The sequence below is a fragment of the Schistocerca americana genome, chromosome 7 (assembly GCF_021461395.2).
Source record: "Schistocerca americana isolate TAMUIC-IGC-003095 chromosome 7, iqSchAmer2.1, whole genome shotgun sequence".
NCBI lineage: Eukaryota > Metazoa > Arthropoda > Insecta > Orthoptera > Acrididae > Schistocerca > Schistocerca americana.
This window is the reverse complement of record NC_060125.1, coordinates 392,992,092-393,019,165: the sequence shown is the minus strand read 5'-3', so window position 1 is coordinate 393,019,165 and position 27,074 is coordinate 392,992,092. Positions and strand designations below refer to the sequence as shown.

General features: G+C 44.4%; 1 protein-coding gene across 2 annotated transcripts in view; it reads left to right on the top strand.

The window, feature by feature from the left end:
- The window catches only part of LOC124622324 (WD repeat-containing protein 48), a 161,549-nt gene that overhangs the window by 41,386 nt on the left and 93,089 nt on the right, over window positions 1–27,074 (top strand). For both annotated transcript variants that reach the window (XM_047147999.1, XM_047148000.1), the window contains exon 3: window positions 6,001–6,213. In XM_047147999.1, coding sequence (XP_047003955.1) covers window positions 6,001–6,213 — 213 coding nt within the window. The remainder of the gene's footprint in view (window positions 1–6,000; window positions 6,214–27,074) is intronic.

Genomic DNA, 27,074 nt, shown 5'->3' with positions numbered 1-27,074 from the left:
CGTGTTGTTGGCTATGGTCAGTCACCTTCAGGCTGCTGCCTTGGGATGTAGTAGTGGTGGAAAATCTGGTACGTTGCATGGGACACCTCAGATGTCACTTGTTTTGTCCACAGGCTGTGCTTCTGAGGCACCTCCTAGTGCACCCGAAGTGGACGGTAATGCAATCGTGTCACTCCAGGAGGGAGGGCCAATGTGGAGACTGGCCGCTTGGCCTTGCCCATTCGCCATGTGAGTGGACAAGTGGTTGCTCCTTCAGCAGGGTCCGAGCAGAGCACACGGGATAGGGGTTTATTGGTTATTGGGAGCTCCAATGTTAGGTGCGTTATGGAACCCCTTACGCAGATAGCATTCAGGGCTGGAAAGGAAGCCAATGCGCACTTAGTGTGTCTGCTGGGGGGCTTCATCCAAGACATGGAGGCAGCCTTGGCTATTGAGCGTGCCATGTGCAGTCATCTGCAAGTTGTGGCTCACATTGGCACTGATGACACTTGGGTTCTGATACTATCCTCAGTTCGTAAAGGCGGCTCGCGGAGGTGGGGAAAACTGCTGGCCTCACATGCGGAGTGCAAGCAGAGTGTGAAATGTGCAGCATCATTCCCAGAGTTGATAACAGTCCTTCAGTTTAGAGCCAAATGGAGGGTCTCAACCAACGACTTCGTCGACTCTGTGACGGTCTTGGCTGCAGATTTCTAGACTTGCATTATTGTGTGGGGATTTGTAGGACTCAGGGGTGCACTATACAAAGGAAGTAGGTACTCGGATGTCAGAGTAATACTGGAGGCACATGAGGATTTTTTTAGGCTAGGCAGTAATTTTAGGTGTTCTGAGGAACACTCACCAGGACCTCGATTTCACACACTCCAGTAGGAAAGCTTGGATGCTGATTCACAAAGACCCTTCCCACAACAAAGAAAACTCAACGGTCTCATGCAACTCAATCGCCAGTCACTTAGTGAAAGTTTCCAAGGTCCCAACAGATAAAGCAAATCTTCGGCAAGTAAAGACAGAGCTGACGGAAGTCAAGAAATCTCTGAAACATAACCCAGAATTCTCTTCTCCATTTACAATCACTGAACTGGAGACAGCCCTTAAGCATACAAAATGTAGAAAAGCTGCAGGTGCAGATGGGCTTTACCCTGAATTTTTGGTGCACAGTGGACCGGTAATGCGAAATTGTCTAGTTTGCCTTTTTAACGAAATTCTTTGCACAGCGACATTACCCAAAAAATTTAAAAGAGCAAAAATTATCGGTATCAAAAAGCCAGGGAAAGAGGGAACAGCTGCAGAACACTTCTGCCCAATATCTCTACGTAGCTGTGCTTACAAGCTATTGGAAAGAATGATTCTAAACCGAATCCAAGATCAAATTAATGCTATGATACCACCTGAACAAGCTGGCTTCAGACCTTATAGAAGCTGCTGTGAACAAGTGCTCTCCTTGACTACTCACATAGAATATGGATACCAAAAGAAACTTAAAACTAGAGTAGTGTTCATTGTCCTGTCAGCAGCTTATGACACGGTGTGGCGCGAGGGCCTATTATTGAAATTTTTTAGAGCAATACCTTGCAAAACTCTAGGCAACCTCTTAAGTAACATGTTAAGCAGAAGGCGGTTTAAAGTACATCAAGGAGAAGAGAAAATCAGATGGCATGTACTCAATGACGGATTACTTCAGGGCTCTGTTCTTGCTCCAGTGTTGTTCAACCTCTACACAGCTGACCAGCCGCAATTTCAATATGCAGATGACCTGGCAATTTCATATCATAGTGAAGACCTTTCTGAATGTGAAGAACACCTAACGAACAGCCTTACTAAACTTTGAGTATTTTGAGACACGGTGACTGTAACCAAATGTTTCTAAAACCAAGGTAAGCCTGTTCCACCTATCTAATCGCCTTTCATCAGCAAAGATTAGTCCACAGTTCGGCCCTCTTGGCACAGTCACATTCAACGAAAGCCCAAAATACCTGGGAGGCACTCTGGACAGAACTTTAACATGAAAGTTAAATTAAGAAGGCTATGAAAGTGTTTCTGCTAGATAGAGAAGATCAGCAGTTACTAACATCTCACTTAGTTCCATTAGGACGGATGTAGAGGAATTCTGGGAAAAGTTTTAGCAGATTGTAAATCACAGCCTGGAGAGTTATACACCTAGTAGGTGGATAAAGGATGGTAAATACCCACCATGGTTTAATAACGAAATTTGGAAGGTGCTGCCCTCTAGGTTCAAAAGCGGATGCACAAATGACGACAAGTGAAGGTTAGTAGAGATTTGTGGGTCTGCGAAAAGATCTATGCTCAAAGCATACAATAACTACGACTGTCACATCTTAGCAAAATACACTCCTGGGAATGGAAAAAAGAACACATTGACACCGGTGTGTCAGACCCACCATACTTGCTCCGGACACTGCGAGAGGGCTGTACAAGCAATGATCACACGCACGGCACAGCGGACACACCAGGAACCGCGGTGTTGGCCGTCGAATGGCACTAGCTGCGCAGCATTTGTGCACCGCCGCCGTCAGTGTCAGCCAATTTGCCGTGGCATACGGAGCTCCATCGCAGTCTTTAACACTGGTAGCATGCCGCGACAGCGTGGACGTGAACCGTATGTGCAGCTGACGGACTTTGAGCGAGGGCGTATGGTGGGCATGCGAGAGGCCGGGTGGACGTACCGCCGAATTGCTCAACACGTGGGGCGTGAGGTCTCCACAGTACATCGATGTTGTCGCCAGTGGTCGGCGGAAGGTGCACGTGCCCGTCGACCTGGGACCGGACCGCAGCGACGCACGGATGCACGCCAAGACCGTAGGATCCTACGCAGTGCCGTAGGGGACCGCACCACCACTTCCCAGCAAACTAGGGACACTGTTGCTCCTGGGGTATCGGCGAGGACCATTCGCAACCGTCTCCATGAAGCTGGGCTACGGTCCCGCACACCGCTAGGCCGTCTTCCGCTCACGCCCCAACGTCGTGCAGCCCGCCTCCAGTGGTGTCGCGACAGGCGTGAATGGAGGGACGAATGGAGACGTATCGTCTTCAGCGATGAGAGTCGCTTCTGCCTTGGTGCCAATGATGGTCGTATGCGTGTTTGGCGCCGTGCAGGTGAGCGCCACAATCAGGACTGCATACGACCGAGGCACACAGGGCCAACACCCGGCATCATGGTGTGGGGAGCGATCTCCTACACTGGCCGTACACCACTGGTGATCGTCGAGGGGACACTGAATAGTGCACGGTACATCCAAACCGTCATCGAACCCATCGTTCTACCATTCCTAGACCGGCAAGGGAACTTGCTGTTCCAACAGGACAATGCACGTCCGCATGTATCCCGTGCCACCCAACGTGCTCTAGAAGGTGTAAGTCAACTACCCTGGCCAGCAAGATCTCCGGATCTGTCCCCCATTGAGCATGTTTGGGACTGGATGAAGCGTCGTCTCACGCGGTCTGCACGTCCAGCACGAACGCTGGTCCAACTGAGGCGCCAGGTGGAAATGGCATGGCAAGCCGTTCCACAGGACTACATCCAGCATCTCTACGATCGTCTCCATGGGAGAATAGCAGCCTGCATTGCTGCGAAAGGTGGATATACACTGTACTAGTGCCGACATTGTGCATGCTCTGTTGCCTGTGTCTATGTGCCTGTGTTTCTGTCAGTGTGATCATGTGATGTATCTGACCCCAGGAATGTGTCAATAAAGTTTCCCCTTCCTGGGACAATGAATTCACGGTGTTCTTATTTCAATTTCCAGGAGTGTATCTGGCAGAGAACTTGAGAAAAATATGTTTTAGTGGGTCTGGGGCTTCCATTCATCCCTTTGTGACCAGTCTGGTGCAGCAGTTGAAGATTGCAAAACGAAAGCCAAAGTTTTACATTTCACATTGAAGAAATGATTTACACAGGGGTACCGTATAAGCATGCCATCATTTGACCATCGAACAGACTCCTGCATGGACGACATAGAAATAAGCATATGTGGCATAGAGACACAACTGAAAGATTTTGAAAACAAATAAATCACCTGGTCCGGATGGAATCTGTGGAATCTGTTTGATTTTACAAAGAGTAGTCTATGGCATTGGCTACTTACCTAGCTGACATTCATCGTGAGTCTCTCGCCCAGAAAAAAGTCCCAGGTGACTCCAGTATATAAGAAAGGTAAAAGAACAGACCCACAAAATTACAGACCAATATCCTTAACATTTGTTTGCTGCAGAATCCTTGAACATATTTTCAGTTCAGATATAATAAACTTTTTTGAGACTAATAAGCTTGTGTCCACGAATCAGCATGGTTTTAGACAGCATTGCTTGTGCAAAACTCAGCTTGCCATTTTCTCACATGATATACTGAGAACTAAGGATGAAGGGCAAGAAGCAGATTCCATATTTCTAGATTTCCAGAAAGCATTTGATATGATGCTCCACCGCAGACTGTTAACAAAGGTATGAGTATACACAACAGATTCCCAGATATGTGAAGGGGTTGAAGAATTCATAAATAACAGAATCCAGTACATTGATCTCGACGCCGAGTGTTCATCAGAGACAGGGAAGTGTGACAGGATCATTGTTATTTTGTTTATACATAAATCATCTGGCGGACAGTGTGAGCAGCAATCCGTGGCTGTTTGCTGATGATGCTGTGCTGTACGGGAAGGGCAGAAGTTGAGTGACTGTAGGAGGGTAAAAGATTACTTACACAAAATGTCTAGTTGTTATGATGAATGGCAGCTAGCTCTAAATGTCGAAGAATGGAAGTTAATGCAGGTGAGTAGGAATAACAAACCTGTAATATTCAGATACAATATTACTAGTGTCATGCTTGACACTGTCAAGTCATTTAAACATATGGGTGTAACATTGCAAAGGGATATGAGTTGGAACAAGTGTGTGAGAACTGTGGCAGTGAATCAAATGTTTGAGTTCGGTTTATTGGGAGAATTTTAGGAAAGTGTGATTCACTTGCAAAGGAGACCACATGTAAGACGCTGTTTTGAGCGATGGATTACTTTTAATATACAGCTCCGATCAAGTTGAGATTTGTAGCAGTTGATTTTGACATATGTTTGCACACTCTGAAAAATTTTTGGCTTTCTAGCTTTATTATTCAGCACCACTTGTTGTTGTTTTTTTTGTAAAAAACAATGTATTTAGTGAAACTTATTCATCTGATCACTCTGAGATGTAGCAGTTTAAACATTAATGTACTGAAGCATATGTTGACAAAGTTTGGTAAAGCTACTTTAATTTCATTCTTAAATTATTGCGCAGTACTCTGTATGCTATGCACGGGTGCTTCATGATGACGTGGCGCTAGTAGTAATGAACTGGGGTAAGTCCCGGCTTACTCGCTTGCCTCTGTATCTCTCAAATGATACAGTGCTTGTTTTGCCACAGCTGTTGTGACCTATTCTTGAGTACTGCTCGACAGTTTGGGATCCATACCACGTTGGATTGAAGAAATTCATTAAAGGAATTCAGAGGCAGGCTGCTAGATATGTTACTATTAGGTTTGAACTACACATAAGTGTTACGGAAATGCTTTGGGAACTCAAATGGGAATACCTGAAGGGAAGGTGATGTTCATTTTGCGAAACACTATTGAGAAAATTTAGAGAACAGGCATTTGAAGCTGACTGCTGAATGATACTACTATTGCCAACGTACATAGCATGTAAGGACCACAAAGATAAGATACAAGAAATTAGGGCTCATATGGAGGCGCACAGACAGTTGTTTTTCCCTTGCTCTATTTGTGAGTGGAACAGGAGGGGAAATAACAAGCTGTGGTTGAGGATACCCTCCACCACGCACCGTACAGTGGCTCGTGGAGTATCTGTGTAGAAGTAGATATGTTGTCCGTGAAAATTTACTCACTCAATATTGCTAATCGCTTCCAAATTTTTCAATTTTTAATTTTATTACACTACTATGAAATTTCTTACTTTCCACTTTTACTCTCTCTCTAACAAAAATTTGTTTTTTCAGTGATTTCAGCAAGCTCAGACACCACAGTAAAGGTCTGGAATGCACACAAAGGATTTTGCATGTCCACCTTGCGCACTCATAAAGATTATGTGAAAGCTCTGGCGTATGCCAAGGACAGAGAGCAAGTTGCATCAGCTGGCCTAGATAGGGCTATTTTCTTATGGGATGTGAATACACTGACAGCCCTCACAGCAAGCAACAACACTGTTACAAGTAAGTTCATACATATCTGTTGTAAACTAGGATAGCATTTACCCCCTCCTGGTGGTTGTGTGTGTGTGTGTGTGTGTGTGTGTGTGTGTGTGTGTGTGTGTGTGTGTGTGTAGCTCAGTACGAGACAAAGGAAGTATCTTCAGTCAGAAAGCAACATTGAAACAAGACTAAAGAAAAGGTGAATCTACAGTTACCATCAGATAATTTCATATAAAGAACGGTATCAATGTTCTGCTGAACAGATTGTGCAACTTCAGTCTATTTTATTCTGTTTCTCTCCTGCCTGTCGCATACAGGCTATTAAAAGTGACCTAGGTATTATTTTTTCTACCTGATAATACTGATTAATCTTTCTAAATGTTTTACTCAACAAATTAAATAAAGTACTTGCACCAATGTTTCCTGGTTAACACATTGGCGTGCCATTCTATGTTGCCAAGTGCTCAAAAATATTTGTGTGCCTGTGATAATTCGTAAACGTAAAATATCTTAAATGCCTGTTATATATTTAATGATGACCTACCCCCCCCCCCCCTCCCCCCCCCCCCTTTAGCCCCCAAAGTCTCTTGCGAGAGTACAAGCTAGGCCAACACACAGCTCTGGCCCTTTGCAGTGCTACTTCCATTTCTGTGCTGCAAGTCCGACCTTTTACTATTCTTTTTTCCCCTCTGCATGTCCACAGGTTGGTCTCATTGGTGCCGACCCTATTTGAATTTGGCTTTTGGGTCCCCCCTCCCACCCACTGACACTTCATACATCTTTTCATCCTTCACTGCATGGTGCCCATCGTTGGATTTGAACTACCATACATCTTGCAAATTTTACAGAAGTGTGGGGAATGTCGCCCAACACGGTGTACATTCCACCTTTCTATCTTTTCATCATTCCTTTCTGGCAAAACCCAACATATTAGCCATTCCTTCGGGAAGGGGGGGGGGGGGGGGGGGGGAGAGATCGTCAAGTACCTGTGCGATGATATTTCCCTGCCCATGCAGGGATCACTATTGCACTATTGGTGCCTGCAGTGAAAACTCTCTGCGTATGTTAGGGAGTATGTGCCTGCCATGGCTGGGACACAGGCAGTGGTTACCTGGCCAGGTAGCTGTAGGTCTGGTGGTGTGATGACCATGGGAAGAGCCACTACACTGGCACTAACTCATATGATTCATAAATGAGGTGGCTAAAACTTTCTTATGCTGATGGCTGCGTAGCCCCAACAGTCTCTTCAGAAGGAAAGGATTACTACACTGCACACATTTTAATTTCACAGAATGGGCATTTGATTAGTGAAACTGAGCAGTTCAAATTTGTAGGTGTACAGATAGATAGTAGACTGTCGTGGAAAGCAGACGTTCAGGATCTTTTTCAAACACTTAATGTTGCCATTTCTACTATTTGGACAGTAATTGAAGTAAGCGATCGTTCGACATGAAAATTAGTCTACTTTGCTTATTTTCATTTGCTTATGTCATACGGTATTACATTTTGGGGTAACTCTTCCCATTCTAAACAGATATTTTTGACTCAGAAACAGGCTGTTTGGGCAATAAGTGGTGTTATTTCTCGAACCACTTGTCGACCCCTATTTATTAGTGTGGGTATTTTTATATTGCCCTCTCAATATATTTATTCTTTACTGTCATTTTTTGTCAACAGTATCAACTTATTCTCAAGAATTAGCATCTTTTACTCAGTTAATATTCGGCAGGCATCCAATCTGGATTTGGATCGCACTTTCTGAACTCTTGTGTAGAAAGATATGCAGTATATTGCTGCATCCATTTTCAATAAGCTACCAGAAGAATTCAAAAATCTTAGCAGTAATCCATGTGCTTTTAAATTGAAACTGAAGAGTTTCCTCATGCATCACTCCTTCTATTCTGTTGAAGAGTTTCTAGAAAAATTAAGCTGGTTCTTATGTTATATTTTTGATTGCATTTACTTAAACTTAGGGTTTGACTTTTTTTGGGTTCATAAGCTTTTTATTTTATCTGTTATTACTTTTATGTTGTAATTTCATGTTCTATGACCTTGAAGATTTGCTCATCAGTTTGCTCCTATGAAACTAGTTGTGTAAATAAATAAATGTGACCCCACAATGTTTCCTATCCTGGCTACACTGTGGAGGAACATAGGGCTAAGAGACAAGGGGAGACATATTCCCCACAATACCTACAAGTAAACCTACTTGAGGGATACACTTCAATTTTGATCAAGTTTGATTATGTTGTACTGTTGAGCAAAATAAAAGGCAAACATACTTTTATATGTGCCCATACACCATTAAGTGACACCACCAAGCATTAAAAAAACAAACACAAATACAACATGAGGTATTTTATTCAATTGGACAGATAAAACATCTGCTCACCAAGCGGTGGCAGAACACACATTTAAGATGGTTGTAATTGGCAAGCTTTCAGAGCCAGTGGTTCCTTCAGGCAGAAGAGTTGAAGGAAAAGGAAGAGGGTTGAAGGAAAAAGGACTGGAGAGGTCTAGGAAAAGGGATAAAATTCAGGAAAGCCACCCAGAACCATGGGTCAGAGGCTTACCGTACGGGATGAGAAGGAAAGACTGGCTGTTGGGGAATGCATCGAATGAGATTTGAAAACCTGAGAGCTTAAATGACATGTCCACCTGTAGCAATTGTGGATTTCAGTTGCTTATGAATGCTCTTTATGCATTTCCCCATTTGTGTCAACTGCGACAAGTACCTTTCTCCCTGTTCAACAAGGTGCACTATCTTCCAAAACGAAAGGAAGATCCAAGAATTCAAGACTTTTGTCTGACAGTCATAGCAAGAGGCCAAGCAGAAATATTATTGTTTGTGTCCTGTTCGTGTGATGATGACGTTTCCTATGTCTATGATGATGTCATCCGTTGTAAAAGCAGTACATTCCCCCTTCATGCCTTCTGTGTCAAGCCCTCCGGGCCGCTTAACTATGCCATCTTCCCTGGTGGTTGGGGTGCTCCCTCCTACAGTTTCCCCCATACCCACTTTGGGAGTGTGCCCTCCCCACTGACTGGGAACATCGATCCTCAATCCACAGCCAGAGGAGCAACACCTTCCTCTGGTGTCTTTCACCTGGAATGGGTCCCTCATGTCACTTCCCTCCGAGGATTCTGCTGATCTGCAACAGAATACCATCCATTGGATGAAGGAGCCACAGGTTGCTGGTCATAGGGATTCACATTCTTCCTCTGCCCTGGAATTAGGGCAGATAGGCCTTCACAAACATTGAAAAACATCCAAAAAGAAGAGTGACAAAAAGACGACCTCCAAGATGGAGGTGGTTCTGGTGGTTACCATCCCACCAGATCCCGCATATACCAACTGTGTACCAGAGGCGGAGTTCCTGGTGGCCACTGTGGTGCTGACTCCTTTCACACACAACCTACCTCAGAATTTGTGTGTATGCCTTATTCTCACAACCAGTGGCAGCAGATGAGCCTGGTGTATGACATGGCTACTTGCTTCCTTCACGTTCTCGCTGGATGCTGTTAAATGGAACTGTAGTGTTTTTTCCATCACCTGGTTAACCTGTGCTTTCTGCATTGTCTCCAGGAAACTTGTTTCCCAGCACTGCAAATCCCTATCATCTGCGGCTACTGGGGCTATTTTAAGACTCTAGCTGACTATGACAGAGCATCAGGTGGTATTTGCACCTTGACTTTGTCTACAGTGATTGTGTGTCATACGATATGACTTTTGAGACTGTGGCTGTTCGTGTGAGGATGTCTCTGGATTTTATGTCTGCCATGTGTGCCTCCCTCCCGAAGGTGAAGGATTCAGAACGTGGTATCTGCACTAATTTCTCAGTTCCTCCCATCCTTACTCATTTTGGGTGACTTCAGTGCTCACAACCCTTAATAGGTGGAATTACAAACACTGGCCACAGTAAAGCTATTGAAACTCTGCTCACAACACTCGTTCTTTGTCTCTTAAATACCGGTGCCCCATACATCTTGGCATATGAGTCAAATTCAGACCTTCACTTTTCCATTTGCCACACCGGTCTCCCCCCTTCCATCCTTTGAAGACTCAATGATGACATGTGTGACACTGGTCACTTTCTGATTGTCATGTCTCTTCCTCAGCATCACTCACCTGGGCGTCCACCCAGATGGGACTCTCAACTGGGATGCTTTTGCCTCTGCCATTGTCCTTAGCATGCTGCCATGTGGACGTATCAATGTGGCTATCCAGAGCACAACCCCAGCCATTCTATGGAGCAACTCATTGCCTGTAAATGGTGCCATGCCCAGGTCCACCACCTAAAATGATAGAAATAACATTTCTGGAAATGGTATGCTACTATCATTGGACTGTGTACCATTTCTTCACTGGTTTAGGCAAATGTTCGATGCCACCACAGACATCAGCCCTCACAGATGTACGTGGTGTCTCCCCACTGACCCAAATGCTGTTGCCGAACATTTTTCTCTGCATTATGCTTGAGCCTGTGCGTCTGAGAATTATTAACCAGCATTTTGTGCTGTCAAATAACAGGTGGAGCAAATTTGCTTACCTTTCACTACAAATCACTTGGAGCCATATAATGCTCTGTTCAGTGACTGTGATTCCTCAGTGCCCTATCCCTTTGCCCTGACAAGGCTCCAGGGCCAGACTGCTTCCACAGCCAAATGCTCAAACACATATCAGTGGATTGCCAACATTGCTGGAGTGGGAGTGAGTTCCTATCTCAATGGTGAGAAAGTGTCATGATGCTACTGAAGCCAGGTAGATACCCCCTTAGATGGACGGCTATGGCCCAATTAGTCTCACTGATGTTCCCTGCAAGTTGCTGAAATGTATGATGAGCCAGTGGCTGTGTTGGTATCTTGAATCTTGGGGTCATTTGGCCCTGTCCCAAGACAGTTTTCATCATGGCTGTTCTAAGGGTGAGTATTTGGTCTGCCTGAAGTCTACTATCCAGTCAGCTTTTGCCCAGCGTCAACACCTTATTGCTGTTTGTCACTTTCTGGGACTAGTCTTTAATGCCTGGTTGATGTGGCTTCCCCATCTTCGCCAACTTAAGGAGATATGCTGGTCAAACCTCAACACTCTTCACTGTCTCAGCAACACAAGCTGAGATGCAAACAGCTGTACTCTAATGTGCCTTTACAGAGCACTGATCCGTCCTGTCTTGATTATGGGAGTCTGTCATGTGGCTTGCTATTGCCTTCATCATTGCAGATGCTGGACCCAGTATAGCATTGTGAAGTCCAACTTGCAAAAGGTGGCTTTTGGATCAGAACTGTGAACAGGCTACTTGTGGAGGCTTGGGACTCTCCAGTACAGATCAGGTGCCAACAACTGCTGCTGAGTGATACACACTTCCTGCTCCCCTGAGTATTTGAAATACTGTGCCCTTTTTTTTCCTGATATGGAGATCCACCTCACACAACAGTGGCCACTGCTTGGCCATCACAGAGCCCCTACATATGCAGCATCTTTTTCCTTGCGTGCTGCATCTTTATCCTCTTTCTATTCTTTTTCCCCTGTCTTTGGGGAACATGTTTGGGGTGTTATTGGGAATGTTCCACATTGTCTGTCGCTGACATAAGAACAATCTTACCACTGTTTTTTATTCCCTCTTCCTTTCTTTGTTTCCCTTCTCCTCTCGTTCATCCGCTTTGGCATTTGAGGTTCCTCTTTTTCTTCTTCCCCCCTGTGCATTCCTGAAGGCTAGACCGTGTGTCTGATGCGTAACAGGTGACTGGGTAACACTCAATTCCCAGCCCCGGGTCAACAGGTAGCGTTCCCACGTACCCCCTGGTACAGGCCAGGCCCAGTAGGGATGATTGCCTGAGCTGCAACCTCCCAAATTGCTGATTTGTCCCTCTTGTCAGGTGTTCGGAAGATGTGACATGAGGTGTGAACAATCACCTAAGGTGGGTGCGCCCCCAGTTGGAAGGAGAGCACCATCGGAGATGCTGGCAATCGTGGGGGATTTTCTCGCAATAAGCCAATCATCTTCACAATCAACGTAGCAGTGTCTTCAGCCATGTCTTGATTGTATTTACTCCTCCACTGATAAAACTGTCTTCTCTCTCTTTTTTTTTTTTTTTTTTTTTTTTTTTTTTTTTTTTTTTTTTTTTTTTTTTTTTTTTTTTTTTTTTTCCATCTTTACATATTGGGCCTGTTGCTCTTCTATTCATTGAAACTACGAAAATCCTGGGACTCATGCTCAATAGGAAACGCTCTTGGTCCCCCCATGTGACTTACCTGCACCCCTTTGTATACGGTCCCTCAATGTCCTACGTGTCCTCAATGGTACTTCCTGGGGTGCCTATCGAACCACCCTCCTCCGTTTTTACCGGTCCCTTGTCCGTTCAAAACTTGACTATGGGTGCTTTGTTTATGCGTCTACACATCTATCCCTCTTACACCGTCTCAACACTATCCACCATTTTGGCATCCGTTTGACCACTGGCGCCTTTTACACTAGCCTGGTGGACAGTTTGTATACTGAAGCTGCTGAACTACCAGGGTCCTAGTGCCGTGACTTTCTCCTCAGCAGGTATGCATGCCGTTTATCTGCCATGTATGTCCACCCATCCTATCTATGCCTCCTCCTTCGATGATTCCTTTGGTCACCAGGATAGAGCGGGTCCCTCTTATCTGTTAGCTCCTGGAATCAAGTCCGCTTTCAGCGGTTGCTTCAGCAGCTTAACTTCACACTACCTGCAACTTTTCCGGGGGGTTTGAGCGCTTCACCACCTTGGTTTAGCGAAGTGGCCCTTTTGTTAACCTCGGCCTTCATTCACTTCCCAAGGACACTACTTCAGCCTTGCTCTATCACCTTCAGTTTCACAGCCTTCGCGTGAAATTTCACGTTAGTACCTTTGTGTGCACTGACGGCTCTTGGACTGACCGTGGTGTCGTGTGTGCCTTCGTCATTGGCGCTGATGCTTTTTGGTGTCGGCTTCCAGAACACTGTTCAGTATTTACAGCAGAGCACTTCGCCCTGTATTGGGTATGAAGTACACCCAGCGACACAGACTTTTTAATTGTGTCCTCTGCTCAGACTTTCTCAGCGCCCTTTAAAGCCTGTGTGTGCTGTACACCGCCCATCCCTTAGTGCAACTGGTTCAGGAAAACCGTCACTTGCTCACTCTTGATGGAGCCACTGTGTTGTTCTTATGAGTTCCTGGTCATGTTGGCCTGACAGGAAACGAGGTTGCTGACGCTGCTGCCAAGGCTGCAGTCCTCATGCCTCAGCCCACTAGTTCTTATATTACCTCCAAAGATCTCTGTGTTCCCAACCGTCAGGTGGTGGTGTTCCTCTGGCATTGCCATTGGCCTTCCCTTCAAGGGAATAAGCTCAGGATTATTAAGCCTCTTCCAGCGGCTTGGACGACAGCGTCTCGGCCCTCCTACCAGAATGAAGTCATTATAATATGGTTGTGTATTGGGCACTGCCTTTTTAGCTATCATTATTTGGTAAATGCCCCCCAGTTTACTCCGCTCTGTTTTTGTGTTCTGTAATTTTGACATGGGCGCATATGACCCCAGTATTTTTGCACCCTAAAACAAAATAAAACTACAGTGGCCCAGGACTGAAGGCACGATCACAGTTCACCTACAACGTCTCTGCTCTAAACTTCAACACCCTCACAGTTGCCTCTTATCAGGGTGCAATCTGCCTGTGCCCCCATGGTGTGTACTCCCTTCTCAGGTCTGTCTCAACCCACCCTTTGGACCAAAAGACTCTGTTGACTCCATGTTTTTTTGCCACCTGTTCCTTGCTATCCTTGATTCATTTCATAACTGATGGCTCTGTGGTAAACGGACGAATTGATTTTGCCTTCACACATGCAAGGTGCTGTGAACTATGCTCCCTGCCGAACAGGTGCAGTGTATTCACAACTGAATTGGTAGCCAATTATTCTGCTTTCAGTTATGTTTGTTATTGCACTGATCAGATTTTCTTAATCGGTAATGACTGCCGAAGTAGTCTTCAGGCTATCGACCAATGCTACCCTTGAGACCCACTCATTGTGACAGTCCAGGATCTCCTTCCTGACCTCCATCAAGCTGGATGTTGGGTCAGGGAATGAACATGCTGACCAATTGGGGGAGTTTGCTACCGGCTGCTGTCTTTCGAGATGGAGATAACAAAACTGGACCTTCAGTCAACTTTATGCCATCAGGTGTTGGAGGCTTGAAACATGGTTCGGTGTGCTTGGTTTTTCCGAACAAATTGTGAGCAGTAGAGAGGACGGCAAATCATGTCAGATTTCCCTTCTTCCTTCTTGCAGGGAATCTACAGTTCTGTAAGCTTCACATTGGCCCATGGTGACATACCACGATTTGAGGATCCATCCCACTGTGATGTGATGACATCTGATGTTGGCCCTAATTTGCCACCTTACAGTAAAACCTTAAACTTGTTGATTCTTTGCCTTTGGTGGTAGCAGATGACACCAAAGTCGCTAATCAGGTTTTATGTTTTACCCAAGAAGGTGGTTTCTACCCCTCTTTCTGAGGGTGGGCTGTTCGGCTTTGTAAGCCGCCTGCTCCGAACCAGGGTCCGTGGCTGCCCTTGGTTGGTAGTCGAGCATGGCTCCTGCCCTTCCCAACTCTTTAATTCTTTTTATTCTTTTACACATGTCATTGTGCACTGTTTCATTGCCATCAGTCTCTTTCCTGAGATTTTATCAACTTGTCCAAGTTGCTAGTTTTCCTGTGGTAATGGAGGGTGTAGAAACACTGCTCAGATGCAGAGAGTGTGCCTTTCATCACATAACACGTCCTGGGGGCCTCCAGCTGCTTCCTGGGCAGAGCTCTTTGCCCACCTTCACCCTTTTACCCCTCTCTCCCTTCTACTTGTGCCAGTCTCTTGGTTTTATTGATTCTTGGTTACAGTCGAGTTCATCAGGTTTGGTCTTCTGAATCCTTCCTCTCTGAGGGCTCTTCCCAACTTGATGCATATAGGATGGAGGGATTGACGACCTCATAGTTTGGTCCCTTTAACCCCATCAATCTAGTCCATGACCAACACATTATGAAGCTCCATGTTGTGTCCCAGTGTGGCATGGGCAGTCATTGTGTTAGTTTAGAATTGTAATTTAATCCCTGACAACACACTCATAAAATACTAATAAGTGTAAGGTATCATGATTTATTCTTTCTCCTTATGATTTCTATCCATCTCCATATTGTCATTAAAGAAATTCCTCTTCAGCATATCTAAGTAATAGTTAGTATCATTTTCCTCATGGGGGGCCACCACAGCCACATGTTTGTCAAAGGACATGTTGAAGTATTCTACCTAGGCTGTTTTTTTCATTAGTACTCAATTTATTACACGTGGCACTGTTGTCCAATTGTGGCTTTACAGGCAATCTTCAAACTCAATATACAAAGAAACAGATCAAAGTATAAGTTTGGCTTAACGACATGCAAAAATAATATTTTGCAGTTGACTAAAATTGTACTTAGAGTTGACGATGTGTTGTACAAGTATCCTGTTAATGAATGGTGATATAGCTGATCTGAAAGTGAGCATGTAATGTGCAAGCATCAGAATTAAAACCATAAACCTTACTGTGTGCAGTAATAGTCATCTTTATAACTAATGTCGCAATATATGACACTGTATGTGCTCTCTGTCATTGTCAAATACCAGCTGTCACTTCTGTCCACACTGGAAACAGTTAAGCAATGATACAGGATTTGAATTAGTGTATCCATAGATCTATCCAGGAGTCAGAGATGTGATGTACTGTATGTTATTGTAAACATATATTAAAAGGTCAAAACCCAATCTAAAATGAACACTGTGCCATGGCATCAAATACACCCCCAGAGTGCTGTGAAATCCAAAAAAAGATTGGCAGGAAGTTTGTGTTAAATTTTGGACATAAAAAACTTAGAAATATATTATGCCAGACAGTACATCATTAGAAATATAACCCGTGAACATAAATACATATATGTTAATTTATTAAAAACCCTATGATGAACTTGCTATGTTTTTTAATTGATGTCTTACTGCCTCCTTTTTAGTCATCTGTAGCACTTTATGTAAGACTTCATCAGACAGTGACAAGAGAATAGGCATAATTTTATTATGTTATTTATTATACCATTCTGTGAGCATTACATCCACTCACTCACTTTTGCTATACCAGACAGCCTTTCTTCACATTTTGAAAATTGACAAACTCATATTTTAGGCAGTTATATTTATAGAATAAATATTCACTCTACAGCGGAGTGTGTGCTTATATGAAACTTCCTGGCAGATTAAAACTGCGTGCCGGACCGAGACTCGAACTCTGGGCCTTTGCCTTTCGCGGGCAAGTGGTAGAGCACTTGCCCGCGAAAGGTAAAGTTCCCGAGTTCGAGTCTCGGTCTGGCACACAGTTTTAATCTGCCAGGAAGTGTCAGTTATATCTATTTTTCTTGATGCCACACTTGCCATATTTTTGTTGCTAGTAGCACCTTCTAAGAAAGACTACATTAGGTCTGTCAAAACCATATATTGCAATAACAGTTCAGAGTCTGAGTGTTAGCTGTCCTCAGTCATGAAGTGTCACCTTCTAGCTGACGCAAATGACATTTGTCACATATATATGTAGTTTTTCAGAGGCCTGTGTATGTGGTATTTAGTGCCTGTAACACTGCATGTTATAAATTGTCTGATGTCAGTATGTTAAATAAAATATAGTTATATTTCTAATTTTTATTCTTTTATGTAATAACACCTCTCACATGTTACCTCTTGTTTCGCACTATGATTGAGTAGCCCCCTAACCCCTCCCCACTCTTTCATTTTTTGCCACTGGCAGAACAGTTAATATTAGACTACCTCAGGCCCTCTAGGACTCAGCATCGATTTGCTGGGTATGGGCTTGGCGACCCCAGGGTTCCTGAGCTGGGTAGCAGTAAGCACCACAAATCGTCTGTCACTGTAAGCTCTGGGCATGCTTCAGCAACCACCGCACTTTGTCGTGGCTTAACCGCCCGGATCGTGAGGACAGAATAAACTTCTATAAAAAACTCCTCAATCTCACCGTGTGCCACGCATTGATGGGATATATGGCTGTTGAGGTGGAGCAGTCATTAGCGGGCAACCTCACGGAACCTGCCACACCTCAGTTGTATAAGGCTTACTTAGGCACTCATGGGTCTGTCTGAGTGGGCCCTTATTTCCCTAGCTGCTCGTGGGACTGTGATGGAACCCTTGAAATCATCTTCTTCTCCTCCCAGCAGGACGGGTGTACCGCCTGTGAGTATTCACACCCATTCATCCAAAAGATTGAGAGAGGCTAGCCCTCCTGATAATAATAATACTTCGGGCTGCAGTAACAGGGATCATGGAGTCATGAATAACAATGTGTTCCTAGTGATAAAAAGAAAGGAGGGAGCATTTGAAAAAGTATCCCCCTTTTATATCCAGAAGGGTCTGGAAGGTGTTGATGAAACATTAAAATCTGTAAAATGATTGCATAATGGCTCATTGTTGGTCGAAATTAACAGGTCAAAGCAGGTACACCTTCTTAAGAAATCGCAGAAACTGGGTGGCTATCTTATCATTGTTGAGATGCACACCTCTCTCAATTCCAGTAAGGACGTTGCCACATGCCGAGCTATCAAACATGGACGTAGCAGAACTGAAGCAAGAATGGGCATCCCATGGAATAGTCAACGTGGAGCAATGAGCATGCAGTAATAATAGAGCAACTGAAAAGACTGCCAGTTTCATTGCCACAATCAATTCTCTGACACTGCCAGAACATCTAATGGCAGGGTTCCTTCAACTTAATGTTCGGCCTTACAGTCCAAACCCTATGCAGTGCTATAAATGCCAGCATTTCAGGCATACAACCATGAGCTGTGGAGGTGAAGCGATCTGTGAGAAGTGTGGAAAAGCCACTCATGACTCTGGGACTGACTACCCACATCTGGCGATCTGCATCAACTGCTCTGGGAACCACCCAGTCTGGAGCCGAGACTGCCCTGTTTTTGCTGAAGAACGCAAAATACCGGAGATAAGTGACCAAGCAGATCGCCTATGCCGAAGCCAAAAAAGAATATAAGGCGATGAAACCCCGCTGTCTTCACCACCCCATATTCCATGGTGCAGAAACCTATTCACAAGGCTTGACACAGACAACACCTAGTGTGCCTGTATCCACCACAAGCACCTTTACTTGCACATGTACATGTCAAGGAAAAAAGAGTAAGGATGATGCAATCCTGGCAGCTGCACCAAGAAAGACCAACAACAGTTCCACAGTGAGCATCCATAAGGTACAAGTAAAGCAGAGTGCCTCTCAATGCCCCTTCCCTCCCATCCTTGGAAGGGACAGGGTGCAGGGAAAGGCTCACAACGTTCAGATCAAAAGCTTTCCTGAGTGCAGTCAGACATCATTATTTCCCATCTGATGAGGAAGATATGGTGGAGTCAGATCCCTTGGCTCTAGGCAGTCCCTCTCTTCCCCCTCACTCTCCAAGTGCTTCATCTCCCCAGTGCAAAGATAGAGGTAAATTAAAACTGTACCAATGACATGGTACCAGTGACATGGCTTTCATACTACAGTGGAACATGAATGGGCTCAGAACTCGTGTGGCATGTTCCTTGTGTTTTTGTTTACAGGAAACACATTTTAAAGATACAGATGTCCATATGCTACAGGGATATACACTATACCGCAAGGATGACCTATGGGGGAAAGGGCCAAGGGAGGTGTCACAGTGTTACTAATGCGCACCACTCCTCTGTTCTCCCCTTGGTTACTTACCTACAAGCAATTGCAGTTCAAATTCATGTGTGTTGAAGGATCACTGCTCACTGTATTTACCTCTGCAAGATGCACTAGACTCTGAGGCTCTCGTGGATCTTATTGCAAAACTCCTGTGACTGTTCCTCCTCTAGGGAGATTTCAATGCCCATCATGTCCTGTGGGGCTTTACCAATACTAGCCCTCGGGGTCGGGTATTGGACGGCATCATGATGTCTCACAAGCTGTGCATCCTCAACACCGGTACTTATACACATTTCTCTACTGCTACCAGTCATTTTCAACCATTGACTTCTCTTTCTGTTCTCCCGCCCTCGCTGACTGTTGAGCGGGAGGTCATTGACGACCTACATTCCAGTGACCACTTCCCAATGTGCCTTCACCTACTAAATGGCTCGCCAGCTGAAGTTAAGCCCCCAAAACGGATGCTCAGCAGGGCTAACTGGATGCGTTTCAGCTGGCTGGGCGTGTTTGAATACGGCAACAGCGTCCAAGGATAGGTGGACCACATCACACGAGTGATCCATCGTGATGCTGACCTTTTCATCCCAAAGTCACCTTAGGAGGCAACCAGTACCTTGATGGACGGATGAGTGCCGTTCTGCGATCAGGGAAAGGCATGTAGCTCTTCGGCATTTTAAATGCCGACCAATAGCAGACGACCTTAGGGCTTTTTGAGTTGCGAGGGCCAAGGCTCGACACGTCATTAGCGAGAGTAAGAAAAGGTCATGGCAAGCATTCCTGCACTCCTTCAGTTATTCCACTTCTATAAAAGTATGGGAAGCCATCCCGAGGATTTACCGTAAACGCAGCTGTTTACCGATAGCAGCAGTGCTGAAACAGAGGTGCCTCCAAACAACACCCAGAGACATTGTTCAGATGCTGGCCGAACATTTTGCACAAACTACCGCCAGTGCAAGCCAGGATGCAGTGTTTCGTCACTATCGTACGACTGTAGAGAACGAAAAGTTGGACTTCAGGTTCAACAGTTCTGAGGCCTACGACTCCCCTTTCTCCATGTGGGAGCTCAAATTGGCACTGACTGAGATCCGTGTTACTGCACCCAGTCATGACCAAAACTGGTACTGCATGCTTTGACATTTTTCCAGCAGCATCAAAGGAAATCCTCCTCGAATGTTTTAATCTAATATGGCAGACAGGCAACTTCCCCAATTTGTGGAGTGAGGCAATTCTGTTTCTTTCCTCAAACCGGGAAAGGACTACATATGTCCCAGTAGTTATCGGAGTACCGCCTTAACGAGCTGTGTAGGAAAGACCCTGGAGCGAATGGTTAGCCATCGTCTGGTCTGGTTGTCAGAGACCAGGGAACTCCTTAGCCACTCTCAGTGTAGGTTCTGAAGATTTTGGTCCACTGTTGACAATCTGACCCTCCTAGAAGTGACTATTCAGCAGGATTCCCTCCATAAGCATCACTGTATTGGCGTATTCTTCAATATAAATAAGGCATATGGTGTTTCTTGGAGACACTGTGTTCTCGCACAACTGCATCAACAGGGCTTTCGCGGCCACCTCCCCATCTTCATATGGTCTTTCCTGTCTCAGCGAATTTTTAGCACCTGGGTTGGTGATGCACTGTCTTATTGATTTGAGCAGAAGAATACTGTTCCTCAGGGCAGTGTTTTAAGTGTTACGCTCTTTGCTATAGCCATCAACAGTATGACATCTACAGTAAGGAGTCCTGTACAGAGCTCCTTATTTGTAGACGATTTTGCTGTTTTCTGTTCCTCCTCCAGTGTTGCAACTGTGAGCCATCAGTTGTAACTTACAATGTGGAGGTTAGAGGAATGGGCTGTAGAGGTGGGTTTCCAGTTTTCTGCAGGTAAGTGTGCATGTGTTTATTTTAATCATTCTCGTCATCTTTTTAATTTGCCTGCTTTGAATATGAGGGACACCATCCTTCATTTTAGAGACACAGTGTGGTTTGTGGGCCTTGATTTTGGCTCCCGATTGTCATGGTTACCACACCTGCGAGACCCGAAAGCCAGAACCCCAAAGGCACTGAACATCAAGTGCATTAGCCAGTTGTCTTGGGGAGTGGACAGGGTGTGTCTCCTTCAGTTTTATCAGGCTTTTGTGCATTTGCAGCTGGACTATGGTTACACGGTGTATAGGTCAATGAGGCTCTCTTACTTGTTTCTCATTGACACTGTCCATCTTGAGGGAATTCGGCGGGCGACGAGTGCTCATCAGACCAGTCCCATGCCTAGCATCTGTGCTGAAGCAGGGAAACCGCTACTTACCATCTGGTGCCAGACCCTCCTGGTGCGTCAACCGTTTAAGTTCCTTGCATCTCCGACTTCACCTGCACACCATACTGTTGCTCGTCCACCTCTGGAATGCCTTTTTTCCGAGTGTCCACGAGCCACGATGCAATTTGGGATCTGCGTGTAATCTGTGCTGGAGTCACTTCGTGTGGAGCCAGTACGAACCCAAATCCAGGGTTTTAACCACCTGCTGCCCTGGTTACAGGAGAGGCTCAGAGTGGATTTAGATTTGGTGCAGTTCGAGAGAGATAGCACTCCTGCTTCTGTTTTTAATGTGATATTCTCTGATATTTTATGTGGGTACCATTACCATGTAGTTTTTTTTTTGGGTGGGGGGGGGGGGGTCTTAACGAGAGGACTCTGTTGGTTGCTCTGTTGTTTTCCCGGATCATGTCCTCAAGGTCAGTCTGCCTCCAGAATTTACCGTCTTCGACGCAGAATTATATGCAATCTTGCGAGCACTGGAGCAGATGAGACGTTCTGCCTGTGTTAGATTTCTCGTTTCTCAGATTCTCTCTCCATTGTTTATACCTAGCAGATTCAGTAACCCAGAATATTCAGGATGCCCTCCTACAATTACGACTGGGGAAGGAGGTGTCATTCTGCTGGTTACCTGTGCAATTTGGAACTGTGGGGAATGAAAGGGTGGATCGAGCAGCCAAGGAGGCATGTCGTGATCCTCTGGTATTTCAGTGTATTATACCCCTGCATGCTATCACCACTGATCACTTTCGTAATAATACTTCTTCACCTTCCCGGTATTATTCTAGTACAAAGGGGTCTAACCACGGCGATGGCGACTCCCTTCTCCGTTAAAGCCTTCTATTTCGACAAAGACCTCCACACACCTCTACCCGCAACATGGCACTCGCTCAACTCCACACTCGCTCTCGTAACACGACACTATCGATTGTTCGCCCTATCGACCTGTGCCGAGTGCAAATGTATAGTAAGGGCCTACGGACCCCTTACAAGATGTCCTTAATGTGTCAAAGGGTGGCTGGCTCACACTAGTTTTTTATAAGTGGTCAGCCAGTCACTTTTCCCTGTGCTTTTCTTTCAGTTCTTCTGTGTTTTGTTCTCTCTGTGTTTTAATTTCTTGACTAGCTCTCTTCCCTCCCAATTGGTTTTAGTGCATGTGAGGGTGCACGTGATATGATACAGAGTGACTGTGTGGTCATTTCGAGTGCACGCTTGTACAAACACTTTTAGTTCATCTCCACATTTGTTAGTTTTCGTATGTGTAAGGGGTGCTGAGGACCTAGCCGGCGTGCTCCCCCCCCCCCCCCCCACCCCACGCACACACACACACACACACACACACACACACACACACACACACACACACACACACACCTAGACTACATCAGGCTATGCTTCCCAAATAACTGTCTATCGTTTTATTTTGCATTCTATCATGATCCTATTATTGAGCACTGTCATATGATTCACTGCATTGTACATTTTTTTTAGTTTATTAGATGTTTTAATTTACTTGACAACCATATGTTTTAGTTTGCTATGTTTTCTAATTGTTCCCCCCACCCCCCACCCCATTCCTCGCCCTCCCCCTCCGAATTGTTATAGCTGCTAGTAGGGCATTCACAGACTATCATACAACATTAAATTATTGTTTTTATGGATGAAATGTTTTAACTGTCACGTTATACCGTGGGACTTCTTTTAGCTGTAGCAAACTACTTCTGTTCATTGCTTAAATATTGGCAACCACATATTTTAAGCTCTTATGTTTTCTTTACTTGATGCATTATTTGCCGTATTAGCTGCTAGTAGCCCCTTTTATGTAAGGGGACCATATGCCATGATGCTAAAATATAAATTGATTATTTTTTCTTTTCAACTTGTCATTTTTATGTCGTCTGGCAAGTCATGTATTACAATAACTATTCTGACTCGTAAGCTATCGCCATTCATGAGAGTCACTTTCTAGCCAAAGAAAACATAGTTTACTCGTAAACTATAAACATTGTTTGTTACGTGTACAGGGTGTTTCAGTAAAAGTGTTTCTCTCTGTAACTTACATACTAAGAGGCGATGGGAAAATTTTTTGCGGTATGTCAATATAAGAAACTTTACACTTTCTGTAGAGCTATGAACATAGTTTATTGTGTTGTTATTCTTCAATGGAGCAATAGTTGTTTCTATCCTGCACTGGAATCATTTAAACCACCTGTGTACAATTCAACTTCAATTACATTACTGTCACATTTAATGTGGGAGCTACAACCCTTCAAAGTTTCAGGAACGGATACCCCACACTGTACATTACACAGTGCACCTTCTAAAGGTGCTGTGGACGAGATGTAATGTCACCAAAGTCACTGAGCGATGAGCTTTCTCAATGTCCTGTAAGACTGATGACTGTCGCCATACACACCTGTATATATGACAGGTCAAACCACACACAAACAAACGGGGTTCAGTGTGCCACGGGTAGTGATGTCGAATGAAAAGAACATTGATGTGCTGCTGACACTTGGCGATTGCCGACACGATGCCACTGAAGCAGGCATAGCATGTGCCATGAGATGTCCTAGGAGAAGAGCTCTGGCAACCATTACGTTCTTACGTGCAGAACAGAAAGCACATAGCTTGGGATTGTATAGCAATAACAGACAAAGACCTGCAGGAAGTGAGGAGATAAAGGTGTTTGTTTTAGGTGCAATACATCATGATCCCCATGTCAGCTTAAAGAGACATTGCTGCAGTTGCTGGTATCGGCCTTACGTCTGTGTGACTGTACAGTGGAAAATCCAGGATGGAATGTAACAATATTATGAGAAGGAAAGTTGCTACTCACCCTATAGCGGAGATACTAAGTCGCAGATAAGCACAACAAAAATACTCTCACAATTATAGCTTTCGGCTGTTAAGGCCTTCGTCAACAATAGGCACACATACACGTGCGCGTGTCACCCCCTCCTCTCCTCCACACACACACACACACACACACACACACACACACACACACACACACACACACACACACACACACGCGCGCAAACGCAGCTCTCACGCATGACTGCAGTCTCGGAAAACTGTGGTTTCAGTTGCCTGAGACAGCAGCTGTGTGTGTGTGTGTGTGTGTGTGTGTGTGTGTGTGTGTGTGTGTGTGTGTGTGTGTTTTGACGAAGGCCTTAACGGCCGAAAGCTACAATTATGAGGGTCTTTTTCTTGTGCCTATCTGTGACTCAGCATCTCTGCTATATGGTGAGTAGCAACTTTCCTTCTCATAATATTAGTGCCGAGTACAGGGTCACAAGTTTCACCCATAGTGTCTGTTAATCGCCCAGGGGCTGTATGGAAACTGTTTTAATTGAAAAGTTACTTTCTGCAAATAGGCCGTGTGTAATTTCACTCTGGAGTTCTTACAGAGTGTTACTTTCTCTGAGAGTCCATGTTCACAAATTATGGTGCAGTGACCTGTCATAACATGCACTATTGGGCCACAGACAATCCTCGTGGGTACGACTTGTCGAACGTCAACGTCGGTGGTCCATTATCGGTGTGGAATCCTTGGGGAAGAAATCGTTGGTCCACACTACTTCACAGGTAAACTTTCGGGTGAGATGTCAGGCTTTTATAGTCGACACTTTGGGTGTTGTCCTTGAACATGTTTGTGTAGACATCAGACTCCATGTGCTGATGCAGTACAATGGTTACCCAGCCCCTTCTGTGCATGCTGTTGGGGAAGAACTGAACAACAGATTCTCTGGAAGATGGTTGGGGCACTGGTCCTCATGAGTGGCCCACATGGTTGCCTGATTTAACACCAGTAGATTTCTTTTTGTGGGGATATCTAAAGAATAAGGTTTGTTCTGAAGCTCATAACCCCAGATGATCTAAAATGGCATATAGAGGAAGCATGTCGTGCCATGACACCAGCACTGTTATGTCTCGTCTGCCGATCTTCACAAGGGTCATTGCATTGTGCATTCAGAAACATGAACACACATTTGAACGCCTCATTTAAACAACATTCTTTTGCCAGAACATCCATCACCCACTGTCACGTATTATGTATGTATGGTATTCCCCCACGAAACTTTGAAGGGTTGTAGCTCCTAAACTAAATGTGATAGGAATTTGATTTAAATTGATTTGTACTCAGCTGGTTTCAATCATTCCAGTACGAGATAGAAACAACTGTTATTCCATTAAAAAAATTGCTATCTCTTTGTTTCTGCTCTTTGGAAAATAACGTGAGTAAGCTATGTTCATATGTCAGCAGAAAGTGTAATGTTTCTTGTGTTGACCTACCACAATAAATTTTCCGATCATCTATTAATTTGTAACTTACAGAGCCAAATACTTTTAGTGACACACCCTTTAAGTAGTTACGTTGTCTTAGGTTATATTTCTAATGATGTACCATCTTGCAATGTGTATTTCTAAATTTTTTACATCCAAAATTTAATGAAGACTTCCTTCCACCCTTTTCCTGGATTTCCCTGTACTCTCCAGATGCATTTGAAGCCTTGGCATACTGTTCATTTGGTTTTACAATTTAGACCTTTTACTTTATGCTTGTAATAGCATACAATATCTTACGTCTCTTGACTCGTGTATCACTCTGTGGACACGCTGCTTCCAATTGCTGTGTCTTTGCTGTAACTGTTTCACGTGTGGGCAGAAGTGACAGTTGGAGCTCAACAATGAAAGTGTGCTCAGATAGTGTCATATAAAATATCGTTAGTTATAAAGAAGACTGTTACTGCACACTGTAAGCTTTGTGATTTTAATTCTGATGCTCACATGTTAAGTGCTTGCTTTCAGATTGGCTATATCACCATTTATTAACAGAATACTTGTACAACACTTTGACACATATAAGTACAATTTTAGTTTGTGAAATATTATTTTTGCATGTCTGTATCTTGTTGTATTTTTGATGTGTTTCTCTGTAGATTGAGCTTGAAGATGGCCTGTAAGGCTGGAGTTTAGGACAACCATGTCAGGTATAAAAAATTGCCCACTTGAGAAAAAACACACGAGGTGGAAAACTTCAAAATATCCTTCAGTAGATAGTAGTTAATAGGTGTTAAGAAATATTTATTAAGTAAAAAGAAGTAAATCTGGCATTAAACTAAAAGATTGTTTTGAACACCATTGTGCTTTGATAAGCACTGCCTGCTATTGATGGTGCTTTACTGTTGCCTTCCTGATTTACCCTGCCAGTTACAGGGGGATCTTCAGTTAAACATGGGTCCCAGACCAAGTTGCGCTCAGTATTTGTCACATTAACGAACATTACCAGAGATGAAAGAAATGAGAAGTGACAGATAAAAATACTAAGGCTGACCATAGATATAGTGCAAGAGCTTTGGAACCATGACCTGCCCCTTAACCACACAGCCACTGAGCCAAATACAGGGTGTTTCAGAAAGGACTTTACAAATTTGAAAATTCATATAAATTAATTCATAGTACCTACAGAGTTAATTGTAATGTCAGTTTGTAGGGAAATACACCATGTTTTGTTACGCATAGTTTGCTAGTGCCGAATCGCACCATAAGGAGTGCTTGCAGCAGTTGCATTAAAGAGGGCTGACTTCACTGTACCCAAGCATGGTAACTGTGTGTTGTCAGCGACAATAGTTCAGCATAATTTCTGTACCGTCTATGTTAAAGATCCTCCTAGTAGGCCTACAATTTATGTGTGGCACAAGTGTTTTGTAGAAACAGGGTGCTTGGTAAGGTTTGGGAGATCATCAGGTCATCCGAGCAAATCTGACAATGTCGTTGAGTGAGTGAGACGATGTTTTGTCAACAACTCTGTGGAATCGACCCGGCTTGCAT